General features: G+C 33.0%; 5 protein-coding genes and 1 long non-coding RNA gene across 8 annotated transcripts; all 6 read left to right on the top strand.

Moving 5' to 3' along the window:
- The first annotated feature begins 11 nt into the window (after positions 1–11).
- LOC135797789 (uncharacterized) lies at positions 12–654 on the top strand. Its single transcript, XR_010549628.1, has 2 exons — positions 12–214; positions 278–654. It is a non-coding gene; the product is annotated as an uncharacterized lncRNA (long non-coding RNA).
- A 3,351-nt stretch (positions 655–4,005) lies between these two features.
- Positions 4,006–5,835, top strand: LOC135803307 (uncharacterized). The gene is made up of 3 exons (XM_065316899.1): positions 4,006–4,391; positions 4,502–4,564; positions 4,626–5,835. The coding sequence occupies exons 1-3, from the start codon at positions 4,307–4,309 to the stop codon at positions 5,615–5,617; spliced, it is 1,140 nt and encodes a 379-aa protein (XP_065172971.1). The 5' UTR covers positions 4,006–4,306; the 3' UTR covers positions 5,618–5,835.
- Positions 5,836–5,935: 100 nt separating this feature from the next.
- On the top strand, positions 5,936–9,510 carry LOC135798210 (uncharacterized). Of its 2 annotated transcripts, none has more exons than XM_065310982.1 (4): positions 5,936–6,359; positions 6,495–7,677; positions 7,737–8,097; positions 8,879–9,510. In XM_065310982.1, exons 2-4 carry the CDS (start codon positions 6,496–6,498, stop codon positions 9,145–9,147), a joined length of 1,812 nt encoding a protein of 603 aa, XP_065167054.1. In that variant the 5' UTR covers positions 5,936–6,359; position 6,495; the 3' UTR covers positions 9,148–9,510. The 2 variants fall into 2 exon arrangements, with proteins under 2 accessions (XP_065167054.1, XP_065167044.1); XM_065310972.1 differs by having other exon boundaries at positions 5,936–6,440.
- Positions 9,511–9,605: 95 nt separating this feature from the next.
- CHOp24 (transmembrane p24 trafficking protein CHOp24) lies at positions 9,606–10,530 on the top strand. Its single transcript, XM_065311035.1, has 2 exons — positions 9,606–9,875; positions 9,937–10,530. Exons 1-2 carry the CDS (start codon positions 9,743–9,745, stop codon positions 10,413–10,415), a joined length of 612 nt encoding a protein of 203 aa, XP_065167107.1. The 5' UTR covers positions 9,606–9,742; the 3' UTR covers positions 10,416–10,530.
- Positions 10,531–10,657: 127 nt separating this feature from the next.
- Positions 10,658–12,606, top strand: Gmer (GDP-L-fucose synthase-like protein). 2 transcript variants are annotated; one of them, XM_065310990.1, is made up of 5 exons: positions 10,658–10,784; positions 10,919–11,048; positions 11,103–11,217; positions 11,495–11,966; positions 12,033–12,606. In XM_065310990.1, the coding sequence occupies exons 2-5, from the start codon at positions 10,927–10,929 to the stop codon at positions 12,266–12,268; spliced, it is 945 nt and encodes a 314-aa protein (XP_065167062.1). In that variant the 5' UTR covers positions 10,658–10,784; positions 10,919–10,926; the 3' UTR covers positions 12,269–12,606. The 2 variants fall into 2 exon arrangements, with proteins under 2 accessions (XP_065167062.1, XP_065167072.1); XM_065311000.1 differs by having other exon boundaries at positions 10,658–10,851.
- Positions 12,607–12,863: 257 nt separating this feature from the next.
- LOC135798242 (alpha-tocopherol transfer protein-like) lies at positions 12,864–18,744 on the top strand. The gene is made up of 4 exons (XM_065311023.1): positions 12,864–14,048; positions 15,767–16,236; positions 17,156–17,921; positions 17,978–18,744. The coding sequence occupies exons 1-3, from the start codon at positions 13,774–13,776 to the stop codon at positions 17,305–17,307; spliced, it is 897 nt and encodes a 298-aa protein (XP_065167095.1). The 5' UTR covers positions 12,864–13,773; the 3' UTR covers positions 17,308–17,921; positions 17,978–18,744.
- Positions 18,745–18,786: the final 42 nt, after the last annotated feature.

The following is an 18,786-nucleotide window of genomic DNA, read 5'->3' as shown; positions in this document are numbered from 1 at the left end:
GCAATAGCCCAGCAATTACCGTAATATTCAAAGTAAACGTCACAGAAAACGACAATTGAACGCAATTAGTGCAAGTTCACGGGCGTATTTTGTTATAATTCGTTTAATTCAACTAAAAATCTAATAAAAATGAATAAAATCGATAAAATATTAATAATTATAACATTATTAATAATAATACCATCAATATTCACCCAGATATTAGCTGTACAAGGTATTTTTATATTTTTAATCCGTTTTTTTTTAGATTTTAAGGTTATAATTTGTTTTTTTCTAGAAAATAATTTGATTAAACAACTCACAAATGATTTTGGAAGTAAAAATATACTTGAGGCTAAGGAGCATACAAGAAAATTGATAAAATCTGTGATATTACACGATCAAAATGGAAGAAACGCAGCCATTTCACGTTTGACTGGTGATGCGGTCAATATGGCCGCTGGATTTGTTTTGAATCCGAATAATAACATTGATCCACAGATAAAAGCGAAATTGAGTGATACGCTAATGGGTTATGCTGCTAAGCAATTATTTAAAAACTTATGAAGTAAAAATGATGAAAATTTCGAGTTATTTTGAGGTTATGTAAATTAATATTAATTTTTATATGTTTTACGAGTTAAATTTAATAAACTACGCCTTAAGGTGTTAAAATTATTGAGTTTTGGCAAGATTCCCAGGTGTGAACGACCAATGAAGTTGGTTTCGCTAGACTTAAGTCATGATTGCGTAAGGTTGACATGAAATAGTTATGATTTTTAAGAAGTGAATAACGGCCATATTTGTCGTTCAAATTTGATGAAAATTTCAGGAGTGATAGATTGGTTAATTGACTTTTATATTGCAAAAACAAAATGTTGATAAATAATTTAGTTTATATGTTATTTGCAAAAGTATAAACAAAAGCATAAATTTTTTACATTTTTTTCAAATTTTTTTTCTTTAAACTAAATTTACCGCCATGTTTATAACAATAAATAAATAATTCTTTTACATCGTGATAAAGAATTTAATATACTTTGATATTAACCAAAGAAAAAGAAAATTATTTATTAAAAATAAACGTTATTAATTTTTAAAGCCAAAAAACCAAAAATGATTAAATTTTTGTGTTTTTTCACTAAATTGTGATTTAAACAAAAACTATCAACAATAAATAAATTTTCTATTCACATCCTAAAAGATAATTAAATTCTCTATCAACCATCAAATTTTCATCAAATTTCCCTACATGGTGTTCCCACAAACTGACGTCAAATTTCCATCAACTTATTTTCCCCAACAAAAATACCACTCTTACGTACTCAAAACACATTTCTCAGATAAAATACCTTCAACTTAAGTTAATTAACGTAATTACCAAATACTTCCTTAAATTTCCCAGCGTTACGCCACATCCTAGTATTAAAAACAAGCCGGATAATTATAATAATCGCATTTTTGCATAAATTTCAAAAATGTTTCAATGAAAACCTGCGCGGAATTATTTAAGTCATAAAAACACTCAATCCACTTTAGTTACCACACAATCCTCATTCCAACCACGCGAAAACATAAAATTATCAACAAAAAATGAAGTTTTTACCGATTTGCGTGGTGCTGGCAATCGCCATATTTGTTTCATTCCCATGCAAAACACAATCCGAATCACAAACAACCCCTGATATTGGATTCACAGCGCTAGGAAACGCTGTAGTTGGTTATGTTCAAGCCGCAGAAAACCGGGTGAAAGCAGAGAGGTCGCAGGCGTTGTCAAAGTCAAAAAGTCAAAAGGATATCGAGGGGAGCGAACTGCGACGTGCGAATACCGGCAATGACTTGCTAAACGCACTGATCAATCCGTATTATGTTGTGGTGAGGACGCTGGTGAATAATCTGACAGCCACGATTATACAACTGGTGAGCGGATTGATAACTACACCGATTGGCCCGCTTGCGCCGTACGTGCAGAAATCCGAGCTGTTTACGAGTTTTATTGATATTTTAACCGATTTGATTTCGGGGATTGGCGTACGGATTGGTAACGCGCCTATGGTGTTCGTTGAAGGTATCTTGAGGCGTTATACATAATAATATATAAATATATAAGAAATGTGTACTTACTGTGGTTGATTTAATAAATGCTGAGTTGTGCTGATGATGTTGCAGTGTGTGTAAGTTAACCTAACTGTTTTCACGCTGCGATGTGTGTGAGTATGGGGTGTGCGTTGTTGATGGTGTGACAGTCATGCACACGCATGCGTATATTGTGTGTGTTGCGACGTACCAACACAAATGTAATTGGTGACATGTTACGTAGGCAACCAAGCGCACATCAAAAGTAACCAAACATATTAATATTGGATTATGAGTGTTAATTAGTGATCGAAAGTGTTATTTGTTTATGTTTTTGTCTGTTTATAATGAAAATACAAAGTAGACTGGTTGTTTTGGTTCACTAATTGTCATTGAACGTGTTTTGAGGTGTTATCAATAAGAATACTTGTGATAAACACTTACTGTGAATGATTTAAACAATGTAAACAATGTGGAGTTGTTTTGGTGCAGTAGAAGTGTGTACGTTTTACTTGTTGACTCATACGCTGCGTGCTTGTGTGTGGTTGACAGCGTGACGTCGTGGTACGCGCATGCGCATATCATACGTGTCACTCACACAGCGAACAAACACGAACACACCTTGTGACAAGTAATATAGGCAACCAAAGGAACATCATAACTAAGCAACCACCCATACACTTTATTTTATGACATAATATTATTATTACAATTGATTATGAACATATACTAGTTTTGCAACGCAATTTCTTGGTAATTTTGTCCATTTATAGCGAAATTAATCTGCACTGGAGGTACAGGTACAGGTTCTGGATTAGTAACTTGTCCATTATCTGTTTCTGTCTCTGTTATTCCTCCTGGAACCACCAAATCAGTCGGTTTTTCTGTTGGTTTTGATGAATTGGGTGGAGGACGTACTTGTGTGCCAAGGAGAAATTCTATCCAGCCGAAGAGTTGTGCGTTAGACACTGTAACCATTGTTACCAATAAAATAAATACTATTAACTTCATTTTTTAGTTGTTTCTTCGTTTCTTGGTTGAATTGAACTGTTGAAACTGTTTTCGTGAATAAATTAAGTTTATTCATAGATAATTCTTGCAAATTTATGCTGATATATAAAACTAGATGCATATTTTTGATTGTGAATATGATAAACTGCGTCATTGAGTAAAATTTGTTGAAAATTATGCGTGAAATTTAAATTTTGTGTTTCTGTTCGTTTTTTGTTAATTATTTATTAACCTTTTATTAAAACTCATAAAGTTTTGTATATAATTAAAGAGGATTAAATTGTGTAAAGGATGCAAAAGAATTTGATCAAATTAAATTATTCAATAAAAAGTTACAATGATTTAAAGTTTGTTCTTCATTACGAAAACTGTTAATCTTCAAACCGCGATTACGCTGAGGTTATACATGCAACACTAGCGACATCTACACACAAGAAACTTGCGTTTATCCCCTAAACTTTAAGATATTAATCATTCTTCTAACTTTAATAGTTTTTATTTCACAACGTTCTAAAAAGTAAACAAACAAAAACACTCAAAAACATGTTTACTAAATATAAAAACGTCATAACTTCGGTTATCTTTACTCAATTTTAACAAATTATATATCATTTTAAAGATAATTAAATACACTAACCAACCATATATATTTTATTATATTGCGCATGAGTAATACACCATAATCAACCTCCAAACATACATAACCTTAATTTTTACCTAAAAAATCAACAAAACCAATAAAAAAATCTATAATTTTCTATTTTATTCTTGACATAAATACCTACAATTTACTTATATCAATTAATATGACATTCAAAATGCAATGCACAACATTTATGAGCGTGCCATTAGCTTTATTAAACTGTAAACTGTAAATAAGTTTTAAAATATTTGTGATAATGCAAAAAGGTCATCGTGATATAATGCCATCGCAAATATTAATTACACCGATTAGTAGATAACTAAACTTTAAGTCCGGCACACATTGATGCTCTAATTAATTTTTAAACCTCGTTTTAAGTGACATTGCATTGTTGCTCATTTTTGCGATGAATAACTCACAAGTTTCTATATAAAAGCAGCTAAAATTGCATAAAGACATTAATAATACACACAGTTACAATAAATAACAACTAATTAAGTAAATAAATCAAGTTTTAATCAGTTATTAAGTGTTACTAAGTGTTAAAATTGTATTTATTGAAGTAAAAGTGAATATAAGTGTGAAAAAGGTGTTAAAATGAAGAAATTTGTTGTTTATTGTTGTTTAATAACAGTTTTGTTGTTATTAAACAATAATTTAGCTTCTGGGCATAACACAAATGGTATGAAACAAATAATTTCATTTATTTTGTCGAAAAAGTTACATAGATGTCGCTTCTGTCGCATTTTTAACCCAAAAATTAATTTAATTTTCTTTTTGTGATTTCTATAGAAATAAAACAAGTTCCTGATGGTTTTCCTCATGAAGAAGACAAAGAACAAAATTCTCCATCTTGTAAGTAACTAATATTCATGTTTATTTATTGCTAAACATGTTTTTTTCTGCGTATTTCAAGCAACTACACCTAAATTTTCATGCGTCCTAATGAAATCCTTCGCCTACGGTCTTCAGAAAGCTGTAGAAGAGTTTGCTTCAAGTCATCAGGACTCAAATCTATCCAGAGCTGTAAGAGACATCAATATACCACAATATTTCACAGAATACTGTGTTGAAACACCGAAAAATATCAAAGAAACACATGAAAACAGCCAAAAAGTCAAACGTAATCAACATTCAGTGAATTCACGCAGTAAAACCACAAATGAAACACAACCATTCATTGTTTCACCTTCAGAAGGTAGTAATAATGTCCACCAAGAGGATAAGCATGAAAAACATCAAAAAATCAACGAGTTTGAGCGTTTGTTACGCAATTTTGAAGAAGTTACCAATGCTTTGCGATCACAACTACAAAATCAACCAGCGCCATCTTCCGGGCCTGTTAAAGACCATTTAAAACATGAACACGAACATCAACACGCTCCAAACGCAGCGATTTCGATGTTAAACGCTGAAAAACCAATGAATTCATCTAATTTGAGTCAAAACAGGACTAAAACTGATAATATTTCGCCTAAAAATGAAGTTTTTTCACCAATTTTGAATGAAAACAGTACAAATATTAATCTTAACAGTAAGAATGATACAAAAGACGTCAGAGAACGCCATTCACACAGTCATAAGAAGCATAAACATTTAACAAAGTCTAAAAGTAAAGCAAAAGTAGAATTTCCGATTGACGATGAAAATTTTAGTGTTGGTGATGATAAATACGTCTCTGAACGCTTGAAACAAGATAAACAAATGTTAAAAGACGAAGAGAATGCGCAGGAGTTAGATAAAACTGTTTTTAAGCATCCAGTTAAACGTTCTTTGGAGAAAAATAGAGGTTTTGCGAAGAAAAACAAGGTTTTTGCTGAAAAAAAGAGTAAATTTGGTAAATTGAAGAAAAATAAGCAAATTAAACAAAAATCAAAACGTAAAAGTTACAAAAAATCAAAACAATAATATTTTAATAAGATTTTTAAGGGATATTGGTATGTTTATTAAGTTTATCATTGTTTAAACTTAAAAAATCGTAAAATTTGTTTTTTATTTTGATGTTTAACATAGGCAACCAAAGGTACACCATAGATACAAATAATTTTAATGTTTAATTTAAATGTTTTATAAAATATAAACACATATTAAATAAAATAATAACAATAAATATAATAAAACGCAAATATTTTTATTGTTTTTGATATATATTGGTTTAAAATTTAAACTTTTTAATTCTCAGTTTAACCATTTAACCTATGCAACCCAAAATACACGAAAACCACGCCAAATCATGGAACTACTTCAACCAGGCAACGTTGAAATGTGCATCACCGCATTATCACATTTAACTGTGCCAAGGAGAGCAAACAAAACGCTTACAGCTGTTTAAACAGTTAAAATAGTCAAATAATCAAGCACCACGCTGCTTTCCGTACTTCCCTAGCCTATAAACAAACCAATATTAACGTAATTATTCCACTAACCATTACGCATTCTACCAGACTAACTCAAGCAAATCCTGGGATTCCCCGCTGAATAAGCACGCAATACACACCGGGGAAGCACACACTCACCCAACATCGCAAACATCACGCAGTGCAAGTGCAATTCATCGACACAACCGCAGCGATAAGATAAACAAATATAATTACTGCACTAAGCGACAGAAATCAGTGGATCAGTCGTGCACGGACGCACAAACGAACAGGTTAGAGACACATTTTCACAAAATTAATAAAAATTAACAAAAAAACATACATAACATCATAAATCTAATCACAATCAAGTGGTAATAAGTAAATCTCACATTTTTATGTGTTTTTAATGTGGAATTATGTTTTAGAATGGCAAATCCCGGACAGTCGCTCCCAATTGTTGTCCAATCATCCGAAACTAAATCAAGAATACTCACACCGATATTAACTGTAACTAAAGCCTTACCTAATGTTGTTACACTGCCAGCACCACCATTACTAGCATTTAAGCCTAGTTTACCTGCGATACAACCAAAAACACCTCCATTGGTGTCCATTTCCACTCCGAGTGCTACGCCAACCATCACCAAGATCAGCAACATCAAAGTAGTGAAGAAAATGAATGTACCCTTTGCAAACATGGAGATGTCACAGGAATTACTGCTCAAAAGTCGACTTATTAACGAATTCAGTATGCAGGGTGTCACTTTCACTCAAGAAATGCTGACAATCATCAGTAATTATTGGCAGGAGTCAAAAAAAGTTTATTCTGAGAAGTGTAAAGTCCTAGAGAATGATTTATCAAAGTTAAGACACAAATGTGATGCACAAGAAGCGAAAATCAAAGAATTGGAGTGTTTGCTGAGTGAAAGTCAAGAGAAAATCAAAGAAAATGATGAGAATCAATGCTTGCACAGTAATATGGATGAAGTATTGAAGATTATCCGGTATTTAAACATGAAATTCCTCGCGGATGTTGAGATAAACCTGCGGGATTCACAGAAAACGCTTTGTAAACCCAGTTGGAAGATTCCAGAAGAAAAACCGGTTGTCGAAGAGAAAATACCTGAAGATTTGGGGAGTTTAGCGTCGAAATTGTATGAATTAATACAGATATCATCCAATGATGATTTAAAACTATACCATGCGCAATTAACCACACTCTGGGAGTTGTTATATGTGAAAATTGATGTTGATATGACTTCTCACATGTTTTCTGACAAGATGCTTGAGCAATCAAGTGATATGAATGAATTGATACAAGATGTCAATATGGGTGTGCAGTTGCCTGTGCCACAGATACAAGTGGTGCCAACCATTGAGAATAATAGTGTGAATAGGGTTGCCGAACCTGCGCCTAAGTCGAAAGGTGTGTTTCGCGTGCATCGATTGCCCCAGTATATGAAATCGTGCGGCGAGGAAATTAATGGCGCTGGAGATCGACAGATACATCGTGAGGTCGTGCTGAATAACTTACCGGAGGTGAAACGGCATTGTATCGCGTTGAAACTGATGTTTATGGGTGTGGATGTTGTCAATGAAGATTATCAAGTAAGTTATAAGTTTATTTCATGTGTGAAATTTAATTTTGACATTTTTGACATTTTCAGACGCCATTACACTTTGCTGTCATTCATAGCGCATCCATTGACGTCATTTGTACATTGTTGAAATACAATGCGGATATATGTAAGGCAGACAGTGATGGCAACACTGTGATGCACTTCGCTGTGGAGAGTGAATCGCTGAGCAGATTGCTGCAACCAAGTGTGCGTGAATTGGTCGATGATGTCACGTATCGTAGATTGGTTAATAAGACGAATAATGAGGGCTATTCACCGCTGCATCTTGCCGCGATGCATGGTAAAAAGAAGCAGGTGGAGGAGTTGATCGCGTTGGAGGCGAATGTTGATTGCTGTGATTCGAAATCCGGGCGGACGGCGTTGTATCATGCGATTGAGAATAATTACGGTGAGTTGATTAGGTTTTTTGTGTGTATTTAGTAAACTATTTGAGATAATTTGAAATTTTTTGTTGGAATATGTGAAGATTGAATTGGTTATTGTTTTGTTAAAGTTTTATTGTTTTGTGTTGATTAGTTTAGTTTTTATTCGAGGAAAACTTTAGAAAATGGTTGATTTACGCGTTTTTTGGTTTAAAATTTGTTATAATTTAAAAAGTAATGAAGATAAATGAAAATTTCTTTGTTCTGATGGTTAATAATATATTTGTTTATAAATCTTGCAATTTTCAAGGTTGATTGATTCAAGTTTTATTAACAAATTTGTTTAAAAAATGCGCAAAAACTGCAAATTTTAGTTTTTCCGTTATATTTTTTAAACTATTTGAGATAAATCGATAATTCTTGTGGCTATGTGTAAATATTTAGTTCCTCTATTGATTTCAGCATTCAGCATTGATTAATTTATTGCTAAAAATTAATTAGTTTGCTTTTTATTCACGAAAAACTAAAAAAAAATGTTACATTTTCGCACTTTTTTTTTACAAAATTTGTTATAACTCAGAAACTATCAATGATAAATCAAAAATTCTTTCTCCCACTTATAAATCTTTATATTATCTACAACTCTACCAAATTTCAAAGAATTATATTAAGTAGTTCAACATTTATAAACAAAAAACGACCAAAAAACTTCAAAATTTTCCAACAACTCAAAAACAAACTCAAATAAACTAAAATTTTCTTGTTAATCATATTAATCTAATCAATTTTAATGTTTTTCTTATCTAGTTGACATTGTAAACATCTTAAACAATCACAACGCCGACCCACACATCCGCAACTACTCAGGCACATCAATCATCGACGCTCTGGCCGACGCCGAATCCGACTTCTCCCCCGAAATGAAGCGAATATTCTACGATGCTCGACAGAAAGTCATCGCTGCACGGGATCCCGACGATCCATTCGAGACTGCATCGAGCAGCAGCAGCAGAAAACGAATAAAACGCACGCGCAAAATGAAATTGGACAATATAGGCAAAAAACTAAAATCATAACAGCCTAAACACAATTAAATAGTATCTAATAGCATAACAAATTTATAAATTATACATACAAAGTCCTAAACTAAGTTTTATTAGTTTAGAATTAAGATTTAAATTAATTTTCATGAAAATTCATTAATTTTGATCATTTTTTGCTAATTTCTCGTAAACGCTGCCAGCTATAGCAATGAATTCAATTAATTTATATCCTTAGTTAAATTCTGCATCTTTTAAAGAATATGCTTTGTTTTTTTCTTGTTATTGTAAATAGTTATCGCTAAATTAAGTGTATGACATTGATTTGGGTATAATTCTGTAAAAATTCACGCGGATTTATAAATATTGTTATAATTACACGTAGAATTTAATTGTTAATCGATGTCTGCGTATGATTTGACTCTATTTTGTTTAATTTGTTGATAATTTATGAATTTGTATTTGGTGTTGAGCGCTGCATGCGTTTATTGTGACATGTAGACGTCAACAGACATTTTGAGGTTAAATACGTGGCTGTATCACAGTCAGTCAGCAACTCGAACAAAATCGACTCATAATTCGCGTTTCTCATCGAAATAACACAATATTATCATTTAGAATAACAGTAAACATGTTAACGCACGTATTGACGACGTGTTTCGTGCTCTGCGCGCTTGTAAACACCTCTTATTCGTATTTTATCACTGTGGATGCTCATGCAGAGGAGTGTTTCTTTGATAAAGTCGAAAGCGGTACTAAAATGGGTAAAATTCATCCGAAAAACACTAAATAATAATGTTTTACTAATGATTTATCATTTTCTAGGTCTGACTTTTGAAATAGCCGAAGGTGGCTTCCTTGACATCGACGTGAAGATCGTCGATCCCGATGGCAAAGTCGTCTACAACGGTGAGCGTGAATCCTCCGGCAAATACACATTCGCTGCGCATGTGCCTGGGATCTACACGTATTGCTTCTCGAATCGCATGTCGACGATGACGCCGAAAGTCGTCATGTTCAACATGGCGATCGGCGAGCCGCCCAAAGCCGATGAGCAGCGCGGTGAGGGCGAAGGCGCAACAAAACTGGAAGATATGATCCGGGACTTGAGCGGTGCTCTCGCCAGCGTTAAACATGAACAGGAATACATGCAGGTGCGAGATCGCATTCACCGTTCGATTAATGAGAGCACAAACAGTCGTGTTGTGCTGTGGAGTTTCTTCGAGGCGTTGATCTTGATTGCGATGACGATGGGACAAGTTTTCTACTTGAAGCGCTTCTTTGAAGTGCGACGCGTCGTCTAATGTGTGAATTTGTTTGCTATGTGTACTAGAATCTGTATGAAATGATGTTTATAGGAAACAAATGAATGCTGTGTATGAATATGGCGCAAATGTCGATAAATTTATTAAATTTTTACTTGCGGAGTGATTATTCATGCGTGGAACATGTATTGGGTTACTTTCTTCTTGTTTTTGTGGTTGTTTTACTTAAAATTCAATTGTAAACAATAAAAATTTAATTTATTTGTAAATTAGTACATGTAGCGCCCTCTACTCAATATATATGCATTAAAATTTACGCCGGAAAGTAGGCAGCTTATTCTACACATTGGCCACCAGCTGTTCTATATAAATACTCAACAATTAGTTAAATTTTCATTAAATACGCAGGTAAATGATAAGATAATGTAAATAGAAGTATAATATATTAACCTCTATTACCATACTACTCCCATATGTCAGTATTATTCTCTTAAAAGTAATTTAATCATTTCTTTCACTTAAAAAACACAAATTTCTTGCAGTTTCCAAGATGATTGTGCTTGTAACGGGAGGCAGTGGGCTTGTTGGCAGTGCCATACGAGAATTAATTGAAAGCAATCCAGTAGAAGGTGAAAAATGGGTGTTTTTAAGCAGTAAAGATGCAAATTTGTGGTAAAACTTATAATATTGTGACCCAATTGTGTTTAGATGTTATTATTTTTGCAGTAATTATGAAGAAACTCTGCAATTGTTTCAAAAACACAAGCCTACACATGTGATACATCTTGCTGCAATGGTTGGTGGCTTGTTTCAGAATATGTCACATAATTTGGACTTTTTTGTAAGTATTTTCTCTATTTTTATTCGTATTATAAAAGCTGTAGTTTTGGTTGCCTACTTGCAAGGCGCATATACTCATATGTCACTTTGCTTTGAATTTCGTTTATAACTTTTAAAATATTCTATAAAACTTTATATATTTTACATTATTAGGTGTAAAATTTAATAGGGAACAAACCATACAATAATTATCATTATATCTTTTATAGTTTTTGAGTAATTTACAAAAAACGATCATAACTTACATTGTTTTAATAATTTTCACCAATTTGTTTCAGAAAAGCAATCTAGACATGAATAACAACATCCTCCAAGCGAGTTTCGAGTGTAAAGTATCCAAAGTAGTATCATGCCTATCCACCTGTGTCTTCCCCGACAAAGTAACATATCCCATCACTGAGGAAATGGTGCATTTAGGTCCTCCACATCCGAGTAACTTTGGTTACAGCTACGCGAAACGCATGATAGACGTCGCAAATCGCGCTTATCACGAACAACACGGCTGTCAATTCACCGCAGTGATACCCTGCAACATATTCGGCCCGCATGATAACTTCAATCCGCAATCCTCACACGTTATTCCTGGTTTAATGCATCGTATGTACAACACCATACAAAATGGCGGCGAGAGTTTCACTGTGATGGGATCAGGAAAACCTCTGCGACAGTTTATTTACAGCAAGGATCTAGCAAGATTGTTTGTTTGGGTGTTGAGAGAGTATCAAGAGATAGATCCAATAATATTATCAGGTATTAGTCGAAAATTCAATCAAAATAAGTAAATTTTTAGTAATTTTATGTGTTTTGTTGTGTTAGTTGATGAATCGGATGAGATAACAATCAAGAACGCAGCTGAAACAATCGCCAGCGCGTTTGGGTATCAAGGAGAGTTGGTTTTTGATACTTCCAAAGCAGATGGACAGTTTAAGAAGACTGCTAGCAATGGAAAACTGCGAAAGTATTGTCCAGACTTCAAATTCACACCTTTTCAACAAGCTGTGAAGGAAACAGTTGATTGGTACAAGGAAAACTATCATACAGCACGCAATTAGCTTTAGAATTGAAAATATTATCTTAAAATTAAGTTTTGGTTTAATTTTGAAAGATTTTGAACGTTTTAATTGCAAAAACAAGGAAGTTATGAGTGTGTAAAGTTGTGATTGATGCAATGATTGAGTAATTATACTCAGGTTTTATTAAATTACTCAAAAACTACCTAAAACATTGAAAAACTGCGTGAAATATTCTATTTTGGAGGTTTTAGTGTTTTGAGGTTAAGATAGGTGATATTCTTAGTAAAAACTGAATTTAAACAATTATACAATGAAATTTAGTTGTTTTTAGATATACATTTAGGTAAAGGATTAAATTTTGCACGTTTTGCTGGTTATTTCAATGTTTTAATCCGAAAAACAAAAAAGTTATGAGCATTTTAGTGATTTGAGGTTACAAATTATGATATTTTTAGTAAACACCTAAATTAAACAACTATACAGTAAAATTTAGTAACATTTAAGTACATATATTGGTAAAGGATTAAATTCTGCATGTTTTGATGGTATTTTCAATGTTTTAATGCAAAAAACAAAAAAGTTATAAGCATTTTTGTGATTAGAGGTTAAGAATGATGATATTTTTAGTAAAATTGAAATTACCATTAAATTTAGGTACGTTTGGGTATATATTTTAGAGAAGGATTAAATTTTGCATGTTTTGATGGTATTTTCATTGTTTTAATCTAAAAAACAAAAAAGTTATGAGCGATTAAAGTTTTGATTGATGAAATAATTGAATGAGCGACGCAAAACTGCATAAATATTGCCTCAAAACTGTAAAATCACAACTTTTAAACAAACTGTGAAAGAAAACAGCATGCAACCAGTGTTAAAACACAAAATAACATCAGAAAATTCCATTTTTACCTAAAAAACAACAAAAAACAAAAAATTCTATCTGAATAATAGGTTAATAAATGTCAGCAACCCACTATACACATTCACGATAACCACCCGCATAAAACCAACATTTATCACCATGAAAATCCAACAAAAACATATTGATTCACATCCAACACTCAAAAAACACGTACCACATACAATTTTTCACGTTTTTCAAAACAAAACCGCGCATGTCATGCGCAAACACAGCGTGAAAATGATAAGCGCATTTTACAACCAACAAGATTACATCCGCATTGGTAATTTGCAATCAAAAACTCATCGAGATGCCAATCACGACCTTGTTATGTAAAACCAAAACAATTTTGACATAATTTCACATTGTATAACTGTAATTAGTGCACTGATTGCCGGTGCGTGTATACATTACGCAATAATCACCGTTAGAAGCAAGCGAAGAGTAAAAACTCGAACCGAAAGTCATCTACACACGCAACACGAAAAAAAAACCTGTCGGTCATCATAGGAATCACCTTGAGGCGGCCATTTGCAGACATAAAACATTCGACACACGAAAATTCTGTTTTAGTTACTAAATCATCCGTCAAACACACAACAACCAAGCTACAACTCAACAAAAACATAAAATTCATCTCAAAATGTTAAAATACGCTGATGTAGAAGATCAGTACAAGTGTAATTCAAGTCTGAAGAAAGCCGATGTGTTATCCCTGCTGGAATGGACATGTATGCAACCACATTTACCGAAACTCAGCGAATTGGAAGCGGCGTTGTTCCTGCACAGCTGCTACGGCAGTAATCAAGCGGCGAAAGAGTGTATTGATAATCATTACACGTGTCGCACGCATTGTCCGGAGTTCTTTGCGAATTGCAACCCGGAATCGAGGGAGATCCAGGCGATCTTGGACGCTGTGTGAGTTGCATTCAGTTTATCACTGCGTCCACTGCCGTCATGCTTGATGGCCGATTGTAAATGTTTATGGTGCGTGGAAAATTGCGCAGGAAAAAGCGGTGCGTGGGGTGTGGAGGTAACACGTTGTTCATGGGAACAACATAATATGAATATTGGTTTATAAAAATAATCACATTGGGTATTTATGTGGATGTTGTTTTTGTTTATTTTCATTTTTATTGAGTGAATCTGAGTGGGTTTTCATATTTTTAATGATTTTAATGGGAAAACATAAACATTATGAGCGTTTTGGGCGTATTTTGCATGGGTTGAGGGTTTTGAGGTTATGTTCAGTGATATTTTTAGTTAAAAATTGAATTTAAGCAATTATACCATGAGATTTGGTTATGTTTAGGTATATATTTTGGTAAAGCATTAAATTCTGCATATTTTGGTGATATTTTGAAGGTTATAACTTGAAAAACAAAAAAGTTATGAGCAGTTCACTAATTTGAGGTTAAAAACGATGTTTTTTATATTAAAAACCAAATTTAAGCAATTATACAATAAAATTTAGTATATATTTAGGTAAGGCATTAAATTTTGCATATTTTGCTGGTATTTTGAACGTTATAACTTGAAAAACAAAAAAGTTATGAGCGTTTAAAGTTTTGATTGACACATTTTTTAGTAAAACTTGTAATTTGACAGTTTTAGAATAAAATTTTGTTATGCTCAGTTAGATATTCTGGTAAAGCATTAAATTCTGCATGTTTTGATGTAATTTTGAAGGTTTTAGTCAAAAAAACAAAAAAGTTATGAGCATTTCACTAATTTGAGGTTAAAAACGAGTTTTTTATATTAAAAACCAAATTTAAGCAATTATACAATAAAATTTAGTAACATGCAGGTATATATTTAGGTAAAGGATTAAATTTTTCATGTTTTGCTGGTTATTTCAATGTTTTAGTCCGAAAAACAAAAAAGTTATGAGCATTTTTGTATTTTGAGGTTAAAAGAGTGACATTTTTAGTAAACGTTAAAATTAAACAATTATACCAATATATTTAGTAATGTTTGAGTATATATTTAGGTAAAGCATTAAATTCTGAATGATTTGATGGTATTTTCAATGTTTTAACTTGAAAACCAAAAAAGTTAAGAGTGTTTAAAGTTATGATTGACACATTTTTTAGTAAAAATTGTAATTTGACAGTTTTAGAATTAAATTTTGTTATGTTTGGTTAGATATTCTGGTAAAGCATTAAATTCTGCATGTTTTGATGCTATTTTGAAAGTTATAGTTCAAAAAACAAAAAAGTTATGAGCATTTTTGTGTTTTGAGGTTAAAACATCATCATTTTTAGTTAAAACTTAAATTAAACGTTTATACCGCAAAATATAATTATGTTTGAGTAGATAGCATGGAAAAGAATAAAATTCTGCATATTTTGATAGTATTTTAACTGTTGTAATCGTAAAAACAAAAAAGTTATGAGCGTTTGAAATTTTGATTGATGAAATGATTGAGTGATTTTCCATAGTTTTTCCTAAATAACTCAAAAACTAATCAAGATATTTCAAATATGTTTTTTGCATTAAGTTCACAATTAAATCCTTTATAATTGCATATTAATTTTATTATTATATTATTGTTAAATATCCAAATATTACTAAAAAACATAAAATTTTAGTCTATTTCTTATTATTTTATTAATTTTTACTACTTTTTCACTTAGATCTATCTGCGTATTACCAAAAACAACCCCAAAAAATGAAATTATCTTCTACGCCCGTCTCAACAACACAAACCCCGACTTCTACAACTTCAACGCTGCAATCAAAGTGTTTGACATGATTGCATCTCTGCAACTGCATGAATTCGGCTGTTATGACGGCCATGTTATCATCGTGGACGTCGAAGGGACCACTTTAATGCACATATTGAAGACAGGCGTCATATCTGTTAAGAAATACCTGTATTATCTGCAAGATGCGCTGCCCTTCCGACTCAAAGGCTTTCATTACGTCAACGGAGTGTCATTCATGGACAAAATACTCGGATTAGTGAAACCGTTCATGAAGAAAGAACTGCAGGAGCAGTTATATGTGCATTACGGGAGTAATGAGACAATATTTAAGCATATTCCCAAGGATTGTTTGCCCAAGGAGTGTGGGGGTGATGGCGGCCCTCTAGCGGATATTTTTGGTGAGAAATTTAGGGAATTTTGGGTTTTTGGGGTTAGGTAATGGTGAAAAGAAGAATTTTTGAAGGAAAAAGTGAAATTTAACCATTATATTGCAAAACTTTGTTGTGGTTATTTATAAATGTTGGTAGAGGATTATATTCTGCGTCTTTTCATGGTATTTTCAATGTTCTAACTTAAAAAACTAAAAAGTTATGAGCGATTAAAGTTTTCATTGATGAATTTTTAGTAAAAATTGTTATTAAACAATTTTATGATAAAATTTTGTTATGTTTGGGTAGATATATAGGTAAAGTATTAAATTCTGCATATTTTGATAGTATTTTGAACGATTTAAGTCAAAAAACAAAAAAGTTATGAGCATTTTGGTAATTTCAGGTAAAAAACGATAATTTTTTTTAGTAAAAACTGAATTTAAACAAATATACAATAACATTTTGGTATGTTTAAGTATGAATGTTAGTAAAGGATTAAATTCTGTATGTTTTGATGGTATTTTGATCGTTTTAACCTAAAAAACAAAAAAGTTATGCGCATTTTTGTGTTTTGAGGTTAAGAAAGACAATTTTTTTTCATAAAAACTAAAATTAAACAATTATCCAGTAAAATTCAATGAAGTTTTAATAGATATTTTAGTAAAGACTTAAATTCTGCATGTTTTGATATAGTTTTGAACGTTTTAACCTAAAAAACAAAAAAGTTATGAGCATTTAAAGTTTTGATTAACTTATCAATTAGTTTTGACTGATTTTCCACGGTTTTTCTCAAATAACTCAAAAACTATTCAAAATATTTCAAAATTTCTTTTTGTATTAAATCCACAATTAAATTCTTAATAACCTAACACCAATTTTATTTTCCTATCAATTTTAGCAAAGAAATTATTTGCATTTTAATTCTTATATTCTTCTCTTTTTTCAGCCAATCAAAGAAAACGCCTCGAATCAAACACCGCCTTTTTCTCCTCCGAAGAAAAAAAACGCGTCGACGAATCCCAGCGCCCCGGCAAGCCGAAAAACGCCGGCGACTTATTCGGCGTCGAGGGCACATTCAAAAAACTCGACATCGATTAACGCCCGCGCATTTTCACGCCGCGCGCAAACAAAGCGACAATAAATATTCATATTTACAGGCGCTGATTAAAAAAAAACAATTAACTTATATATTAATAATTACCACGCTCTAGCAACCAATATCTACCAATAATTTCTACGCGTCTATTAAGACACAAACAATTATTAATCAATTCATTAATTATCCACTAAATTGTACTAAACTGCATCACGCGCGAATTAATATCTTATCCACTTAGGAAATTGACATAGTTGGAATATGTTTATTAATACTCGTAACCACCGAGGATGAATAATCAATTGCTGGGTTTCTGGCGTGGCCGATGGCGATTAAAATTTAATTGCGATTTTTACTGCGCGCCCAATAATAAATTTCACAGTCTGACATGTACGTGGGTGAAGAACGGATGTGGACCGGAGATGCTGTGCGCGGACGATAGTTGAGCTACAGCTTCGTGCAATCTCGCACACACAACGCAAAATGGCCGCGACTACCCTCGCATCGATATTGTTACTCACTGTGCTGGTGCTGGTTGACTCCGAGCGGATTTTTCAACGATGGCAGCCACTGCGCATATCCCAAGCGCCCTCTACGTTGATTCAACGCGGATACAGTAAGTATTACCCATGTTACGCTTTAAACTTCAATATAAACTGTGTCTGTTGTTAGATAATATTCCATATGCAGCCCGTTATACACGTTTGCCAAGGAGAAACTATCCGCGTTACACAGCGCCCCCTACAACAGATCCGCAGATGAAAGACTTACTCACGATTATATTGTATAGGTTGGGTCACTTACAGGCAACTGTAGATGCAATCAATGCGTCGATCACTGAGATGGACACGTCACCGGGTTCAAGGTTAGCTTCGATCGGTTCGATTACTCAACCTATTCCTGTTGCGATTGATGCCGGTGAAGATGAAGAAGAAGACGATGCATCTGTTCCGCTGATTACAAGGAAGATTCTTACTGAAGATGATGGTGATGATTGTGGGGATGTTGAAGATGATGACAAAGGCTGCGCTGTGGAGAAACCTGCGAAAATTAAAAAGCAGAAAGTGACAAGGAAAGGTTTTCCTAAGATGGACTATAATAAACCACCACCGCCCTCTATGAACGGTAATTATAGGAGTGTGAAACGTCCGAGTAAGAGTAAATCTACTACTACTACGGCGACGACAAGCACAACGACATCAGCGCCACCAACAACAGCTGCAGCAACTACAGCTGCAGAAAATAATGACAATGCTGATAATAAGAGTGAGTTTGCGGATATTTTGGCGGAAATGGGCAAGGATGACTCTTCCTCGACTACTGAACAACCCAAGCAGTTTACCATTGATGCTAGTAAACTCCCCGTCATTAAATCGGATTAATTAATGTTTGAATTACGCTCGATTTAACTAAAACAAATAAATTTGTTGATCCATTAACCTTGATACTTACACAATTAAGGTAGGCAACCAAAATTACAC

The sequence above is a fragment of the Atheta coriaria genome, unplaced genomic scaffold, assembly GCF_025399875.1.
Source record: "Atheta coriaria isolate IRGN ID8LTWV9N9 unplaced genomic scaffold, Caltech_Dcor_3.1 hic_scaffold_2_pilon, whole genome shotgun sequence".
Taxonomy (NCBI): Eukaryota; Metazoa; Arthropoda; class Insecta; order Coleoptera; family Staphylinidae; genus Dalotia; species Dalotia coriaria.
Note: the sequence above shows the minus strand (reverse complement) of the source record. Positions and strands in the feature narration are given on the sequence as shown.